Source organism: Falco punctatus, assembly GCF_963210335.1.
Source record: "Falco punctatus genome assembly, chromosome: Z".
Classification (NCBI taxonomy): domain Eukaryota; kingdom Metazoa; phylum Chordata; class Aves; order Falconiformes; family Falconidae; genus Falco; species Falco punctatus.
The window spans coordinates 35,637,597-35,656,285 of NC_137586.1; the positions used below are offsets into that span (position 1 = coordinate 35,637,597).

Sequence of the window (18,689 nt, forward strand, 5' to 3'; positions counted from 1 at the left end):
CATTTCTAACTATATGCACAGTATAATCCTGCAATTATAGGCTCTACGTTATGAATTTGCTGTTACTCCCTGTCGTATTTGCTAATCACTAGCAACTTGTACAACCACGAAGAGGCATCCCAGATTTAGAGAGGTTGGGGGTTTTCCTTTCCCCAGGGCCCATAAATTGCCAAACATTTCTGAGTAACACGTTTTTACTAAGATATATTCCAGTGCAGAACACACCTGTCTCACCTGTTTGTCACAAACTCGCTTTCAGGCCAGCACCTCAGATATCTGTGACTACAGCAAAATGCTCCCTGTAATTCTTAACCAATCCATCTGGATCTACTAGCCAAGACTTATCTTGTCAAAAAGTAACGGAATAGGAACCCAAATGAATTTTGTTTTACTATACTGATTGCCCGCTACATAAATCTACTTTAAAAAATACCCCATGACCTCACAAACCCTAGAAAGGACTGTGTCTTTGGGGTGAGGCCAACTGTGGACAATGTTTACCTATGCCTAGATACACTGACAGAACTGGCACACTATCCTCCAAAATCCTCCAGTGTTGTAGCTATTTGGAGTCATCTACACCTGGTAATTTCTTCCCCTTCTGGGTTATTTTTTTTTCCCCACGTAATTTCTAGGAGTTGCCTCACCAGTTTTCTTACTTTCAAATAAACTTAGCTTTAATTCTGATATGCCCGAGCATGATCACTCAGTTCATGTTCTAATGAATGAAATGGCTCAAATCTAGGGGGATCATCATCACCACCACCATTAAGGGGAGAAGAAAATGGTCTCATCTACAAGTGATCTTTGGTTAGGCTGAAAGATCTGATGTAAAGTTTGCCTCTCCAGCTGACAGTTTCTATTTTCAGACAGACAAGCACAGCTGACAAACGAGTGTATCATGTTGGTATGTATGACAACATTTACCTGCCTGTTTAGTGCCTCGCTCCTTCATTGACAGCTGTTAACTCCAAAGGACAGTAAAGACCCAGCTACTGCTGCCACATGATGTGTTTCCCTCCCCCTTCCATTATTTCTCCCCAGACTCTTCCACCTGAGAATACTACATCTCAGGTTGCAGTGTCTTGCTCCATTTTCACACATCCAGGCTTTTGGGAATAGTGCCCTGGTGCTGTCTTGTAACTGTGAAGTACAGCTTCCTCCAGCATAGCAGAAATCTTACAGTTTTCTGCTGTTAAGTTTAAAAGAACAGCTAGAGCCTTTCTCTGCTGGAACTAACTTAGGTAGATGTTTTGTTTATCCCACTTCCAGAAGACTCTAAGATGGGACGTCTCTGTATATAGGGAACAGCTTTACATTTACTCAGGTAAATGGAAAACACTCAGTTTTTCTCCCAGTCTCTGAAGAGTTGTTTTTTCCAGTTATTTCCTGGGAACCTAGGGGCAACCAGGAAATTACGAATTCATGTTCCCAGTCATCTTCTCAAAATATCTCTTTCACCAAACACAAAACATATAGAACCTACAAGGGAAACTTGTACCGAAAAAATCAAACATCTACACTATTTGTCACAATACATACCAAGGGAAAATACCACTCAGTGCATGTTTGGCTTTTGGCTAGTACTTTCAGTGCTTTATTTATGTTTACCACCTATGTTAATGCTGGTGTAGCAGTTTATTTAAATAAACTTTTCAGGTCACTGAAAAGTCCTTGATTTATTTTACAAGTTCACACAAGAATGAGACTTCTTGCACTGCACAAAAACCTGTACTCTCACTCTCAAAGTGATATCGTTTTATGTACCAAAAGAGAACAACGTAATGAAGACAACAGATAGTTTCAAAAACCAACCACAACCTCCAACTCAAACCCAAAACAAATGGACATGTGCAGTTGGAAAAGAACTCCCTCCATGCCAGAGCTAATCCTGCAAACTTTACTAACCAGGGCTTGTTTTAGTTTATTTATTTTCTTTTAAGTAAATAAATAATTAATTAGTGTGGAAAAAAATAGTTCTGTGTATTCTATTTTTAATTCTGCTTCTCTTGTTCACATTAGTGAGTATGTACGACAGGCAGTCTGTGTTCAACATGACTACTCGTGGAAGAGTTTAGCTCTGTTAGGGCTGCCACAAAATGTTTCTTTGTGATCTAGGTTCTCTTGGGAAGGAAGAGTTATATGAACATTATCAATGACACACATCTTGGTGACTCTGCAAGAGAAAACCTAATGGTTCATACAATTGTATTGGATGTGCAGCTAATCTCTTCATGAACTGCATTATGTCCATCAACAGTCGTATAGGTGTAAATATGTTAATATTTTAAATACATATAAAAAATAGCCCTTTTGTCTCTTGACAAATAGTTCATCATACAGCTAATGTCTTCAAACCTGATTTCCTTGTTCTTATTGGAGGAAATGCAAGCTGTATAGGACAGCTAATTGTATTGGGGAAATACAGTAATAGTTATCATGGAGTGGTGTGAAATATCTTATTTCTTGGAGCTATCTGTTCCTAGAACTGAGTGCATTTATAGAAAATAATTATTTAAAAAGTTATCTGCAGAAGTTTCCAAGCACACTAGGATGATGAAAAACTGGGTGCTGTTGTGTCAAGGAGGTGATAACAGGGGGCAGGTAGCAGCTTTCTCACATCTTCACCTCTCTTGATAATGTATGCAGTGGCTCATCATAGGTAACTGATGTTAATTTATTCAAGCACACCTGTACAGGGCTAGAAGTCAGGTAACCAGACAAAATGTATCTGCTTTTTCAATACAGCTACCCAGAGGCCTATATCTGCTCAAATTTAGTTCTAGAGACATCAGCAGGTTTTAATAAACCACCTACAGATGTCTTGTTCCATAGAAATCAAGGAGTTTACATTTTAAATCTGGACTGATTTAACTAGCAATCAAGTGGCATGATCACACTTGGCACCAATAGTTGCCTCATATTTATTCATAAGTTAATGAGCAGATATTATTTTGTTTTCAAATTTATTCATGGTGCTCAATCACCTTTTCCATCTTGTGGAACACACACACACACACACTCTCTCTCACTTTGTGAGAAAACTGAAAGGCAAACCTGAGCAATTGATAGTCCTACTTCAGCAGCAGAAACACAAAGTGAAAACTTCTTGCTTTGTTCCTCTGAACAGGTACACTAAGAATTAATTTATTTTTCATACTATGACAGAAAGGAAAATACAGTAACATATTGTTACTAAATCTGTGTCCTCACTTAAGAAATCCAGATATTAATAGTGCCAGTTCTGAGGTGAAAGAGGGATTTAGCATGCACTAAGGCTGCAGAGAAGATGGCTGTATTTCTCCTTAAGATCCAACTGTAGCTTCTCAACAAGACTTACTGAAGGTGTAAGGTCTGCCCACCTCCTGTTTCATGAGTGTTTTTGACCACAAAAGTCTTGGCTCTTAAAGGTGAAAGCCAGGAACAAAGAAGTCAAGTGCTCTGAACTTCACCTTCCAGACCTTCAGCTCTGCACATGCTCTCCAACACAGACCTTTGGATAAAACTGGGGCATTGCCGTCCTCCTTGGACAGGAAATAACTGTTCTCTTCTCCCATTCACATGTCTCATCCACAGCTCAGGATCATGCCTGAGCAGCTGTACCTCAGTGCTGGCTTCAAGGACCAACCAAATCTATCTCTTTGTAAGGCAAAGTCAGTATCTACTGGGGCAGGATTCTCAGATGAGGCTGGGGAGCAGATCCCAGGGGAATCTAAACACTGGGGCCCTTTCTCCTCAGTCACAGGACAGACCTCTGTGTCCAGACAGAATTCACTTTACAAGGAGTATTCTTTCCATTCAAGTGCAACAGTTCTCACAAGAATATATCTTCTTCCCGTCTCTCTTTTCCATCTAAAAAAATACTTGGAAAAGGTGTCTTTCTCTTCAAAAGGAACCTTATGACATTGCTTCTCACCACCAACAAAATTTTTAATACAGTCTCTTTTCCTATTTATTCTCCATGGCATTCTTGCAACAAGATGTAGCAGGAATGTCTTGCTTTTAGAAGAAAGGACATCTGAAGTAAATACAGAAACAAAAGTGGATGAACAGCTCATTCAGGGAGTGGCTGCTGAGGAATGGAAGGAAAATGTGGTTTTTACAAATGTAGTGCTTCCAGGAAAAGCACGACAGAAACAATTCTCTGCTTTGGGAAAAGACCAAAGATATAGGTATGTGTAAGGTTGATCTGAGGAGTGATGTTACTTGTAGCTCAGAAGGTGAAAAAAGGCCTTTTAAAAAAACTAGGCTCAGTGGAGCTTGACTATTCAAAAGCAATACTGTCTAATTTTGAGAAGGCAAAACAGAATTACTGGGTCATTGACAGTAAGGGCCAGGACTTCACTTTGCTTTTCTCTGCCCTGTGTTGAAAAATCACGTGTAAGGTGGGACTCCTGAATTTCTGATTATCTTGACCCTAATTTACAAGGAGCAGCAATGTTTAGTCACAGACCTCAGATGATATTCCAACCTTTCTGGCAGAAGGTATTTATACAGGAGTTGACCTTGGCACAAACGATGTAGGAACAGTGAAGCTGGATTTAGCCAACACTCAACACAAATTGCTACAGGATGCATTCCACAATGGAGGGTTGCAGCTGTGAGATGGATAAAACCCCCTCCTTTGGACAAAGCAGCACTGCGTTGGCCCCTGACGTGATCTGCTGCCTCTGCTAACCAGCAGTTTGTACCGCAACCCCACCCTTGCAAAGCCCATTCACAACAGCTACACCCACTGTCAACAATTTGGAGTTTTGTGCATGTACAGGACTGGCGGAATATAGTCAAACCTTTGATTAACTATAATTGCATTAGAAAAGGTCTTAAGCCGTATCAGATGGCTCTAAAGGAAACAAAAAGGATCAGCTGATGTTATCTATCTCCGCTTAAGCTTGTATTTTCTTATAGAACATGACTAGCATTATGAAGTTTAGACCTCTAACTAGTTATAACAGGATTAATAATATTATTAGAACAAGACTAGTAATATAATTAATAAAATGACTAAAATAAAAGTAATAACTTCACAAGACTTGTAAGCTATGGGACAGCTAAGACTGATTTCATTAAGATGATAGTACTAAAAAAAATTATTTAATTTTAATCTGCAAAGCAAAGAAATTCTGATCTTCTCTAGCTAGTCAAAGATTATGTGATTCAAAACACAAGCAAATCACACAGATTTTTTATAATATGTCCAAAATGGATTACCAATACATGACAAATATTATCCAGGAATTATTATTGCATGCCTCAGGTAGCTATTTCTTACTTCTTGTACAGCGACTAATAGTAAAACGCTTCTGAGCTTTTTAAAGTGAAATTGATCTAAGTGGCTGGAAGAAGTTCGTGGTTACCAATGACATAAATTTAGTTATCCAGTTCTCTTTGAGGAGCTCTCCATAATCTGAAGAGCCAGAAATTGTATACTTAGGTAATGACTCTCTTTAAAATTAATGTATGTATTCAAAAAGAATATCAGCAAAAAATAAAAACAATTCAAATGGGAAAATCTTCTGGGCAGTTAAAAAGTTTTTGGGAAAAAAGATAATATATTAATTCAACTTTTACTGCCAAACTTTATATAAAAAAACACCTTGTATTTTGAGGTAATAATAAAAAAGAATGTTTTAAATGTTTACTTAATTCTTTCATCCACTTTCTTTTATATGCTGCACATACGCTTTCATTTCTGCACATTGCTGGACATTGCACTTCTGGTTAAGAATGCATAGCCCAGGGAAGTTTGGAAGATGGTTCTCGCTCAAGTATCTGAAAGAATTATCAAGAACCATGAGAGTATTTGTTGGTTCTTTCAAGGCACTTCCAGACAACTGTTGCAAACCAGGAGTGCTAATGAATTTATAAAAACATCAAGCCTGAATGGGCACACAAACTGTACCACACCTTTGAATTTTTTTGAAGTGTATAACCACTCTTAAATCTTTGCAATTAAAGGGTATAATATGCCTACTGAATTTCTTTTGTCCCAAGTGCAACACGTAACTGAACCACGTTCTGAATGTTAATAGTGGAATGATATAAAAAGAAGGTCTTGTGCCTTACATAACTCATAATATTATGTAAATAATAATTTTATCTATAAATATGCAGCCTGCATTTTAAGTTCCTGAATTAGATTTTTATTTTATGGCTCGCTTTTAATCAGCTTAATAGGAGTGTCTTACATAGTTCACAAAATATTTTCAAAATGTTCCCTTTTTTAATGTTCTTTTCTCAGAAATATGTTATGTATGTCATCACAGTCATCTCTTATTTAGAACATATAAATCTTTACTATCCTAACTTTATTATTAGCATGATCTATCTATGGATTCCTGATGAAATTTAATACATTGCATAAAGTTCTAAACCCTAAAGCTGGCCACTTTTTACTTCACATGCTGAATGCAAAGCTGTTTTTCTTAGTACCTGACTGACTTTTCATAATCCACTTGAGGAAACAGACCAACCAAGCCATATTCTTGATGAACAAAACTTGTGCAATTTCAGGAACTGAGAGGGGTTGCACACTTCTAAACTCAGTGTAGATTATACCACTGACTCACATGCTTCCCTTGTCAAACTCAAGTCTCATAAATGTTATCAGGATACAGCAAGAAAGGAGCCTTAATTTAGTTTTACCTGCTTCATCTCCAGTGGTTTCATCCTACTGAAACGCAAACATTCTAGATTGTCCTTCTTATTAATTTTGAACATGTATTCTTACGTGTGTTCCTATTTTTCTGTTTAGTGGATTTCATAAATGATAACAGAAGATACGAGATATTTGGGGACTGGACTCTCCATCAAAATAGTGAATTCTGGCTCCTCAGTATCCTCAACGCTAACTTGCTTTCATTTTATATGACATGATATATTCACTTTCAAACCACATCAGTTTCGAGGGGGGGGGGGGGGAGGGGAGGGGGCGGGGGGGGGGGGGCAGAAAGAAAAAGGAGCTGTGTGTGAAATGTTTAGCTAGGTTTAATTTCCTTCCTGTGTCTGCTGAGTTTTTACAACATAATGAAAAAATATGAAACACAAATAAAGGAAAAGATCACTCACCATCAGTCCATGAACCAGAGAGATTTTGTTATGTGACAATACGATCATCATCACACGCTACAGCTTTTATCCACGAGTTTGAAATAACTGTGTTATCCTACCACCTTGACAAATTCCATTTATATTACATTTTCCTCAGGAATGAAAAAGAGTGCTGTATAAAAAAACCCCAACAACCTAAGAGTTTAAGGACCAGCTGCTTCTGTTTAAACCCAACTGTTTCAGTATTGATGCAGCATAGCTAGGGCATGATGTCATTTGAAGTGCTAGCAGAATATACCCTGGTTGATCTTAAAAATATGTAGGGGTCTACCCTCTCCTCTCTGAGTGTGCATAATTCCCATCACTGGGAAAGGGAGTTGCCCACATGCATAAAAGAAGATAAAGCAGGCTAAATGACCATAGTGGACAGAGAGGTGTGTAAGTTCTACTGAAAAAAGGCACAACTATTTTCTTAATATTTACTTGTTCTTGCTACAACATAGCAGCTAGTTTGAAAAATTGAAGACAAGAAGGAACAGCCTTCAAATGATTTTTGTTTGCTTTCATATGACCCTATGAGATAGAAATCATTCTTTTATTGCAGTTCTTCCCTTCTCTGCCTCCATCCACTCATCCACCTGTCCATCCGCTCCTTCCCTCCTGTTGTCCTATGGTTTGATATGCATGTATGGAGATACTTGTATTGTATATAACTGACTAAATAGAAGCTTTTCTTGTTTTAAATTTGCAGGGAGAAGAAAATCAATGTAATAAAAGCTTCAGCTTATAAACAGAAGTACAATGCACATGTTCACAGTCACACAGAAAGAATAATGACACTTATTATCTAGCCAGTCACTTAAGAGGATGTCACAATATGTACTATTCTGAATGCCAAGCAACAGTGAAAATCTTAGTGATAAAATTCTCTCAATGTCATGGGAACACGATTGTCACTTATCATTATTGTACATCTCTCTATTTCTTCATATATCCTAAACTGCCTATTCTTACATAATTCAACACATTTAATAATGTAGAAAATCAATTAATATTTACTGACCTGTCTCTGCTTCTCCGTGATGGGAACGCAGCATTACAGCCAGCCACTGTGCAGACATGCATCTCTTTTAAATGAACATTTCTGTAGTGAAGCTTCACACTGTAGGAACTCTTGAAACTTTTCTTGCACACATAACAGATCTTGGGGTCTGGGCTGGAGCACATTTCACCTTCTGGGGAGAACTTCTGAGGGCTGCTGTAGTTGAATGTAGAAGCAAAACTTTCATGAAGGGCAGCCATACTGGCACTGCCCCCATTGTACAGTCCATATTGGCTCATGTAGAACATGTCATATGTAGGGTCTGTATACTCTTCCTTCACCTTAATGACATCCTGGTTGGAAGAGTCATTGTGGTTTTCATCTGGTCTGTCACTGTGCATCATAGATTTTTCACCAGGTTCATGGAGATGATCATCACCTTCCATGGATTCCTCACACAGTTTGGGCTCTGACGATTCTGACTCATTTTCATAGTCTCTCTCATGCTCCTGGTCTTCTGATGTCATGCTGTCTGCTCTTCTTATGTCTGGTCTGGAAATACATCTGCTTCTGTCACTTTTGGAAAAGTCTTTCACAGACAGGCCGGGGCTCATCTCCTCCTGAGAATGGCAATGATTGTCATGACCAATGTCATTCACCATCGTGCTGCTGTCATTCACCTCTTCATCTTCATCATCAAACTCATCTGCAGTATCGATAACTTCCTTTTCAATTTTAACTGGCATGCTTGACTTCCTTGGCTTTTTCTTGGGGGCAAGGTCCGCGTTAGGCTCTGGGGTGGGCATCAGCACTGAAGGTACTGATGACTCCGAAGGAGGAGGGGGATGCTGCTCCATGCCACTCACTGCTGGTATTATTGGACTGGTAGGGAGTGAGGTTGGAGGACTCACCATCTCTCCAGGAGTAAGTAAATTTCTGTAAAAAGGAGGAACAGGTTGGACAGTCTTTAAAGCTGGGAACACCAGCTGACTGGGAAGAGGGTTCTGTAGCACAGGATCTAGAGGAGGAGTGGTAAACCCCATTGGTGGACGCCCAGGGCTTGTTAAAGTTAGGCTGGATTTTGTACTTGCTATGACTGGAGTGGCAGCACCTGATGTAGCACGAATTAGATCTTTGTCACGGTTATTCCTTAGCATAGGCATGTGGAGGCGGGGATTGGGGTTAGCACTGTGGCGATTGCGGCTTCTGAGAGAGCTGAAGACCATGTTGCAGCCCTCAATAGTGCACCGGTGCTTGATCTTCAGGTGAACGGCATTGTAGTGGATTTTAAGAGTACCTTTGTCATAGAAAGTTTTGCCACATGCATTGCAAAACACTCTTCCTTTCCTGGAGGCCGATCCCATTCTCCTCATTCTGTGAATGCGGAATGAGCTTTTAGTGTGTTCTGTTTTTGATAAATCGTTGACGGGCGTAGGTGTCTGAACAGGAGAGACACAGGCTGGCTCAGTTTTGGGCTCAACATTTGTGATGCTGGTCAAAGCATTCCTGCTGGATGTTTGCTCATTCTTGAAAGGCGTAGGGGAAACTTCAGATTCACTGCTCTCATTATACTCATTTTGGGTTGTAAGGCTTGGTTCTCGGAGCCTCATAGCTGGCTGTTCCAGCAGGAGGCCGTTTGGAGGCAGCCCCAGCAGTGGAGCAGAGACTGGATTTATGTATTGGAATGGAAGCAAGAATGCAAGACTATTCGGGATGTTTTCAAAATGATGAATGCTGGAAGGGTTGCTATTCTCCAGGTGAGCAAGGAGACTTGGGCTCCTGGTGCGATTATTGCTTTCAATAAAAGTCCTTATATCTGAATCTGTCTTTGAAGATGGCACAGCCACAGCCTGCCCTTCTTTTTCTTGAATTGCCATCAGCTCCACGATGGATTTTGTTTCTCCAAATCTCAGAAACTGCTGAAGGGTAATGATCTCTTCTTCCCTGGACATGATGGCCCAGCGGTCCAGCACCTTGCCTGCAGCATCCTAGAGGCCATATCAAAGAAACAACAAAGACAAACACAAAGAAAAAACTTATTGATTCTGCATAATTATTGAATTCAATAGAAGGTGCTCTGCTGCCTGGACATGAAACACTAAGCTCAAAAAACAACCATGCAAACAGCGTTAATAGAACTCGACCAAAAAATGCAAACTTTCCAGCCATGCAAATACAGTAATTAGAGTCACAGTCAGAGAAACAGATTGAGTTTAATAATGTCAGAGCAAACAAAATTTAGACCACAGAGCTCTGTGATCTAAAATGCTTTCAATGCTTGTATTTTAACAACAGTGATCTATGTACAATGCTACTGTTTAGCATACATTAGTGTAAAACACAAACTGTTGCTGTGCACTCTATTGTAAAATATAGAAAATTGTACCTTAATCGCTATTAAATGGTGACACTATAAGAAAGAGCTAAATAAATGCATCTGATAGATTTGCTTCTTAAATATGAGCAGACGTAAGACTGAAGTCACTCATGGGCAATCTCACAAGAAATTTTGATGCAAGGCAAAAAGTCTTAAAAATAGCACATAATACTTGTACCTTACTCCTTTTTTTTTTTTCCTTTTTTCTTTTTTTTCCCATGACAGCAATACTGAAAAACATATTCATTATAAACTTGCATCAAAAGGTAGAAATTGGGGCACTGGTTTTAAGCATAACTGGACTATTAGTGGCAATTGATTGTAAGCTTGTAATCTTGGTACACTTTAGACTTAAGAGATTACTTTTTTTCAGCCTTGTTATAAATGACAGTTAAAAATATGTAAAAAGTAAGCATCTGATGGATGTAGATAGCATAAATGTGTAAAAATGTTGTCTCTTAACATTGCCTTCTGATAGCAAGGGAAAAATCCAGAGAGAATACACATCAGTAATCACTAGACTATCTGTTGTTAAATATACATTAAAAAGCATTTTACACTTTCATTTTTGCTAGTAAGCATGAGATTTGCCTGAAGGTAGGACTTAAAAATTCTGCAATGTAATGTCAGGCAATCCATTCCAGCATGTATTGATAAAAACATATTAAAATACTTATATAATGAATACATCATTTTATTGGCATCTTTCCTTTTGGGCAAATGCTGGACATAACATCAGCACAGTAACTATAACCAACAGGCGCTGTTGCAGGCCATCAAAACAGAATTATTCCTTGTTTCCTCATGCATTAAACAGTTTGAAAGCCTTGCAGATACTCCACCGCACTGTCTCTGATCTTTTTAAATCTTGAATCTCAGCTTCAGAACCTTATCTGAACATTTTGGGCTACACACTATTGCGAAAACCACTAGCTCTTGTTTGATTATGAAGCCTGCAAATACTTTTCTTCCCCAACTGCTTCCCCTGCCCCAGTCTTATTTATTTCTTTATCTTCAGTCTTCAGAGGATTGATTTCTTGTCTCCCCTCACATTTCCTAGAGTACTGGAAAATGCAGTTTGGCCCAAATAGTAAAGAATATATTTATTTGATTACAGGTGATTTTATTATTTCAGTTCTGATCTATTTCACTTCTCTGGACACAAAGTTAATGACAAAGGTCAATGCAATATATGTTTCGGTACCTTAGGTGCAACTGTCAAACCTTCAGAAAGGCTCCACACATAACCACCCACAATCAAACCTTACAAGACTATGAAACCCCCAACAGCAATTAATTATGGAAAATCTTACCCAGCTAACCCAGATGGAAAGCCCCAGAAACGATCTCTATGCAGAAAATGTTCATCATGTATTTACACAGCAGGAAACACTGTGATGCAGATGCTGGTCCTGGCTTGCAGCATTAGTCAGGAAATCTCTGCACCTCTAAACACCTTTAAGCACTGTGGACATCTCTAATTTCTATGCCCTCACAGTTCTACCTGTCTGTTGGAGCAGTATTTCACAGACCTGTCAGTACTATCTAGTAGATATCATCCAGAATAACAAAAAAACCCCCACCCAACAACAAAACAATGTGAAACAATACAAAACCAAAATGGGGCAAGGGCAGGGAGGAAAAAAATACCACCACCAAACAATCAAAGGACAGGTTCATATTTTAAAGCTCTAAGATTCTATTTTTTTCCCACTCAATTAACTTTGGCTACTCTCCCCATGAGTGTGACCTGAAGCTTCTTACATTTACTACTCCCACAACTTCCAGTCAGCCATACCAGCTTTATTTTTGAGTAATTCCTCCCTGGAACTGCAAAACCAGACTCAGTTCAGATTTTGGTCTCCAGGCCTTCACTGTTACCTCTGACCCAATCTATACATACACATTTCTGATCCCAAGCCACAAGTATTAATTCTTTCTAACTGTAACTTGCACTGTTTGAAGATGGAAATAACATCATCTAATTTACACTGCTTACATGTATTGACTTAAGATTCCTGTCTGCAGCCAGCTGCAGGCTGCTTTATAATGTACTACTGGTACTAATTTTGTTTCGTTTTTGCTTTAATTTGTAAATCACTCACAGGCTTATGTAACAGATGGATGCTTTACAAAAATGGATATTTAAGTAAATAAAACTTAAATATAGCCAGCAGGATAGTAACTAATGTGAACAGTAGGTAGAGAACGTGTAACAGACTCCCACACATCAGTGGAAGGTGGTATTGCACAGTCCCTCTCCCAGCAGCAGCACAACCAGCTCCTTGCATGCACAGGACAGGCAGCCATCATCCAAATGTGGGGGCTCCCAGTACGCTTTCAGGGAGTTATTCCACAGCTTAACTCATAGAAGCTGGCAGTTGGCTACATGAGCTACCCCTCAATGAGATGCTACCACTCTTTGTTTCATTTAGTTTAAGAATTTGCAACTAGGATGGCCAGACCTTCAGCAGCTGCAAAGTCCCACTGACCAGAGACACTGGCAGTCAAGGGTGTGATTGTCATGGGTTTACCCTCACTGTCAGAGAAACAGCAGGGAATCAGACAGCTCTTAAATGATCACTGCATATTCCTACGAGTTATATCAAGCTATATTTTGTTAATTTTCAGCAAGAAGTTATTTGGCTTTTATGCCCCATCAAAAGTAAAGAAAAATTGCACAGATGCCTGTATTTCATAGAAAACACATACTTATGGATACGGTGCAGCATATACTTCAATATTTACATAGTGATGGCTTTCCATAAATCATTGTAAGTATGTATTATGCAAAGCTAGATAAAGAGGGAATAGGAATGTCATTTTTTGATAAAACTTAAAATTAACAAAAAATCTAACCATTATCCCCTTTGAATTAAGCTATAACTAGCTAGGGATCTCTCTGTATATGGTAATACCTGATTAGAGGTTCAAGTCCTTTCTTACATGTAATCGATTTCTTGTTTCTTACAATCTCTCACAGTAAATTTTCTCCCCAAAGCCATTAAATCATATCCACATTTAAATATTTCATGACAAAAGGTTCCAATTTATATTACTTTTTTCAGCTCACAACTGATTAAGCCAAGCCTCCTGTGACAATGTATACAAGGAAGTCAGTGAATATAGAGATACCACTGCACACTTACAGCTCTAAGCCAGGCAACAGACAAGTAAGCCCAACCCCTATGGCATACAGAGATGCTCTTCCTTTTTTGCTCAAACAGCCTTGTTTTTAATTTAGTTTTATTTTGTATGTGTAGGTAACACACTCACAATTTCATATGGAGAAAATCTTTCAATCTCTAAATCCAATTAAATTAACCTCCAAGACATAACCTTGAATCTTTTCTTAAATCTAAACACACACTTGACTCCATTATTTGTATAGGTATAGATTCATATACAGACACATACTACATTAGATCTATAAAGTAATGTCATGGTTAATCACCCTAACCACCCTGAACCTGCCTCCTCATTTTTGCTGACCGTACGTTAGGATGAGATGTGTCAGGATATGTTAGGGTACATCTCTTAAACTTCTGGGTCAGACAGAACAGGTGATGACGGGTGTCATGATGACTATCTTTGATGATACGAACAGACTACAACAGAAGATGGACACAGAGATCACTCCCATTTTTAGGAGCTTAATTTGGGAGGATTGTGAAGATGAGTCTTCATTTCCTGAGTGCTTTTAGGCTTTACAAATTTCAAGCTTTCAACTCAGCTTTAAAACCTCCCAATTAAAAACCTGTCTATTTAGAGAATACGACAGTCTAGACAAAGATATACTATAAACATACACTGTAAACCCTGAACTTTTGTTATAAAATTAGTTTAATAAAACTCTCACTTTGTGTGGGAAGCTCTATTGATTCCTGTGCCTGTATTACCTGTGGGTAATTTTGTATGTCTAAATTCACACAGACACATGTATGTAAATACATGAACGAATCACAGACTTTTTGCAGTTCTATTTTTACCTTACTCATTAACTGCTTGGCATAGGTAAAATGTATATATACACCTGGCTGAATACATTGTGAGACATGATTATACAAGAGCTGAGATTAACAGAAAGGTTAAAAAAAAAGGTAAAAATTGCTTCTTAAGCCTTATATTCTGGGAAAAACTCAGGGATTACTTTTGGGCACTATTGTGATAACTTCTGAGAAGCACTCAAAGTTACATAGGAAAACACATTGCTGGCTTTCATATTCTAGCAAGTTTGCATATGTACCATAAAACTGCCACATTTGATGCAGATCAGCTAAGTATCCATGTTATAAAATACTACATAGATACATGTTTGATTAAATAATTAAGCGAGCCTAGTGTTTATCACAATTCTTGCTTCTATAAGCACTTCTTAAAGAGCTATGTATTTTCTAGCTGATCTCAAAGAAACATTTTGAGTGCAGCTGTAACAGCTGAAAAGCAGACAAAGATATTCATTTGGTCATACTATAATTGCAGAGGATGGTTTTAATTAGGGTGTAGACAGAAAAAAAAAGTCAACATTTGTTTCTAATAAAGAAAAGCCTACATGATTTCCATGATTTAGGGTTTGTTGTTTTTGTTTGGCTGAATTTCCCAGGAGCATCTCTTTGCTTCCCAATTACATTTCAAGCTGTTACACTATGGGTAGTCCTACTGCTCCTGGGGGTAAAAGTTCCCAAAAGTGTGCAGCAGCACACCAACTCACATTATTACAGATGGGGCAATGTGCAACCTCTTGCTCATATTGGCTACTCCCACTGACCTTGGCAGGACAAAAGTAAGCCCTACGTCTAGTTTTCCATAGAAATGTACACTCACACATACAACCACATACTAATTTTCCTGATAGGTACTCTTACCATGCTGAACCTAACTCACCTTTGCTCCTGTAAACATGAAAATGTGTGCATACTTGCTCACCAGGACTATACATGTGCAACCAATATGAGATTTAACACACTGAGCCTGCAAACAGCTATGGTTAAAACTTTTTCCCCCTCATCTGTCACTTACCCAGCTCCCACCAGCCCCCCTTCACCAACTAAAACCATATGAACAAACTCGTGTTTAAGTGTCAGCAGCCTCCTTGAGTCTCCTTGAGTTACAATGGTGCAGCAGGAATAAACACAGTGCAGCACTACCAAGTTCTCAATCAATAATGGAAATCTTTATCTTTTGGCTTCACTGCAGCCTACACACTGCTAGAAAAATCAAAAGTGATAGATCTTCTTGCCTTCCGACACCTCCTTTCTCTTACCTGTTGGGACTTGTTTTCTTTGACCCAAAGACACAGGGTATGCATGAGGATACCAGCATGTTACAGCGGGGGAAGAGAGGAAGGCTGTCTTTCCCCAAAGTATCACTGAGAATGATACTGGCAGTATGTATTCAAATGAACAGTAACATGAAGGAGATTTTATTTACTTATATGAATGTTTATATTTACTTTTGCTGCCAGGTCCTTAGACTGCTTTTGCTCCTTAGACTCCAGGTCTCCTGCATTCAGCAGCAAAAAGTTTTTGTGTCTTGACCAAAAGGACCCCCAAAGGCCTTTGCAGACTTCACTAACTAATACTGTAGACACTGGGTCAAATCTGGCTGCACTTTAGATCCAGAGTAATTGCACTTGAAATCCAAAGTAATTCAACTGACCATGTTGGAAAGTAATTTTGACATAACTTAACCCTGAAGCATGATGTGGAGCCAAATCTGTTTGAATATATACCGAGTGTGTACCACCATGGTGGAGCACAGCGGCTGTGTAACGACGCACAGGAGCACTGCTCAACGGTTTTGGAGTGAAAGTGAGGAACACCATGTCCTGCTGAAACTGCAGATGGAACGTAAGGAGGTGGAATGCAATAACCGCAGCTGAAACCTAGCCAGGACACCGCCGTTAACCACCCACACTCTCACTAAATGGCCTACAGGGTCTTTACTGACCAAAAGTATGCAGGTCCTCTGTTTTATATCTCATCCCAAAGACATGTGCCAGCAGCACAGACCCCTGCACAAACAATCTGCTGGAGCACTGGTTCTGGACTAATTTGCAGGGAATGGAATGAAAAAACTGGATTCCCAACACACAACTCCTTTTGGAGACTGAAATTCCTCATAGGGCACCCCAACTGCACAATGGCTTTTCATTTTTCAGGTTCACCAGCCTTAAAATACATTTGAAAGCACTGCCCTCAGAGATGATGACACTCTGTCAAATGCCAACTATAAAGCATCCATGCAAACTGGGGGGTAGGGGAGAGAGTCTCTTCCTGTTTTCAAAAAAGAAACATCAATCTGTACTGTTTCCTGCTCTTGATGAATGTGTATTCACCTCTGCAACTCCAGTAGAACTATTAGGATGCAAAGGCACTAGCTTTAAATGTGTCTGATTTTTAAAACATATTGTTTGACTTTTGATAAAATATTCACTTTGTTATGGAATGCTCTTGATTATAGACCAGATAAGAATGTATAATTCACAGGACAATGACTTCTTTTTTTTTTTTTCCCCTGAATAACACTGCATGCAGCATTTTTATTTTTAAAACTATGATAGATCACTGTGGGGTTACAACATATTCAATTACAACAGCTCAAGCTTCATTTAATCATAGCAACTACATCAAACCTCTTGATTTTTGGGTGCCTGACAAGTTTTTTTCACAGTAAACCTCTGTCCACACTTGCAGGAAGAGAATCTAAGCACAGCCAGAGCCTGACACTCTTCTTGCGTTTACTACTTTTATAGTTGTATAACTCCTATGATGTCAAAAAAAGTTTGCTTTGATTTACAAACGACTGTTATGCTGGTCACAGCTATTAAATGGCAAAATCTGTCACTAATTGTTAGTGGCGGAACTCCATTTAGCATGGATACACATCGATTCAGTAGCTTTAAAAAGATCCAAAGTATCTTTCAGCAGTTGTCATTATCTCATTATTTGACATTTATTTTGAAATATCAGTGCCACTTGCCAAGTATTTTGCCCCTCTCCCCCAAGAACTGCAAAAATTTTCAAATGGAAACATTTATTTCTTTCACCATAAGTTCTGGCTGAGACTATGAAAAGATTTTTAAAGACCAGATGCTTTATGGCATATGCTCATGAAAACATTTTTAATGCACACTAAAGATGAGTCTTTTTTTCTTCTATTCATCAAATGGCAGAATATCAAGGTTTTATAGAAATTGGGTATTCAGTTTGCTTAAACACCTTGAAATCCACAACCTTGGAGCCTAAGTATAGAGGAATATTTTGATACTTTTGCTTCTCTACAACCTGCAAGAGTGGAAAACTCATTGAAATGTCTCTGAAGAAGCTTTGCCACTAACTTGTGGCAAGTAACAAAGTGTTTGCCTTAGGCAGACATGGCTCCTAAAGGCAAACAAACCACCAAGTGTACAGTGTACGAAGGCAAAATTTTCAGACCGTATGAGGTGCCATTGGGGACTTTTCTGGATAGGATGTAAACAGGGACAGAAACCTGGCAAACCACTGAAATAATTCCAGCTATAAATTAACTACAATTTTGCATGTAAGTAGGTAGGAAATACCCAGCATGCATATAACCATAGCAATGACTGGTTTTCATAGTCGCTTTCACCAAATTTTGTATATATAGTTGCCCATTTTGGTGTGCCATATAAGAAAATTTGCCTTGATACTATCAGTCCCTGAAATCACTTGTGGTTTTACTGTTTGCTGTCAGTGCTGTGCAACTCACTGAGAAGCAATGTTTTCTATCCTCTGTCAGATTTCAGTACATTTAGTAAGCTACAAGCCTCTCTTTCTGAGCCTCAGTTTCACCAATACTGAAAGAATGACACATAGTTTTTATTAGAAACAGGAAACATCCACAAAGAGCACCGATGAGGTATTGTATTTGCAATGCATACAGCCACAAGAGACACACAGGCTCTCTTCAACCAAGATGTTCCCCAGTGCCCAATGTGATAATACAGACAAATCATGCCTGACATCCTCGCTCCATCTAACATGGGCTGCACCAAAAGCAGGGCAAGACATCCAACAGTCAAATCACATCAGACTATCAGACTGTCCTTTTCTCACTTTAAATCTAAACTGACTAAAGCCTTAACCCTAACTGGAAAATGTAAGCAACAAAAGCTGAGTCTTTCTGTGCTTGTAAGTAAAAGTTCCAAAGAACTCAGTAAGAAATTTGCCTAACCCAGGGTATTGTAAGGAATTGAGA

The 18,689-nt window shown here is 38.8% G+C and overlaps 1 protein-coding gene across 2 annotated transcripts in view; it reads right to left on the bottom strand.

The window, feature by feature from the left end:
- BNC2 (basonuclin zinc finger protein 2) overlaps window positions 1-18,689 on the bottom strand; it is a 327,256-nt gene that overhangs the window by 14,388 nt on the left and 294,179 nt on the right. For both annotated transcript variants that reach the window (XM_080371893.1, XM_080371894.1), the window contains exon 5: window positions 8,114-10,080. In XM_080371893.1, coding sequence (XP_080228019.1) covers window positions 8,114-10,080 — 1,967 coding nt within the window. The remainder of the gene's footprint in view (window positions 1-8,113; window positions 10,081-18,689) is intronic.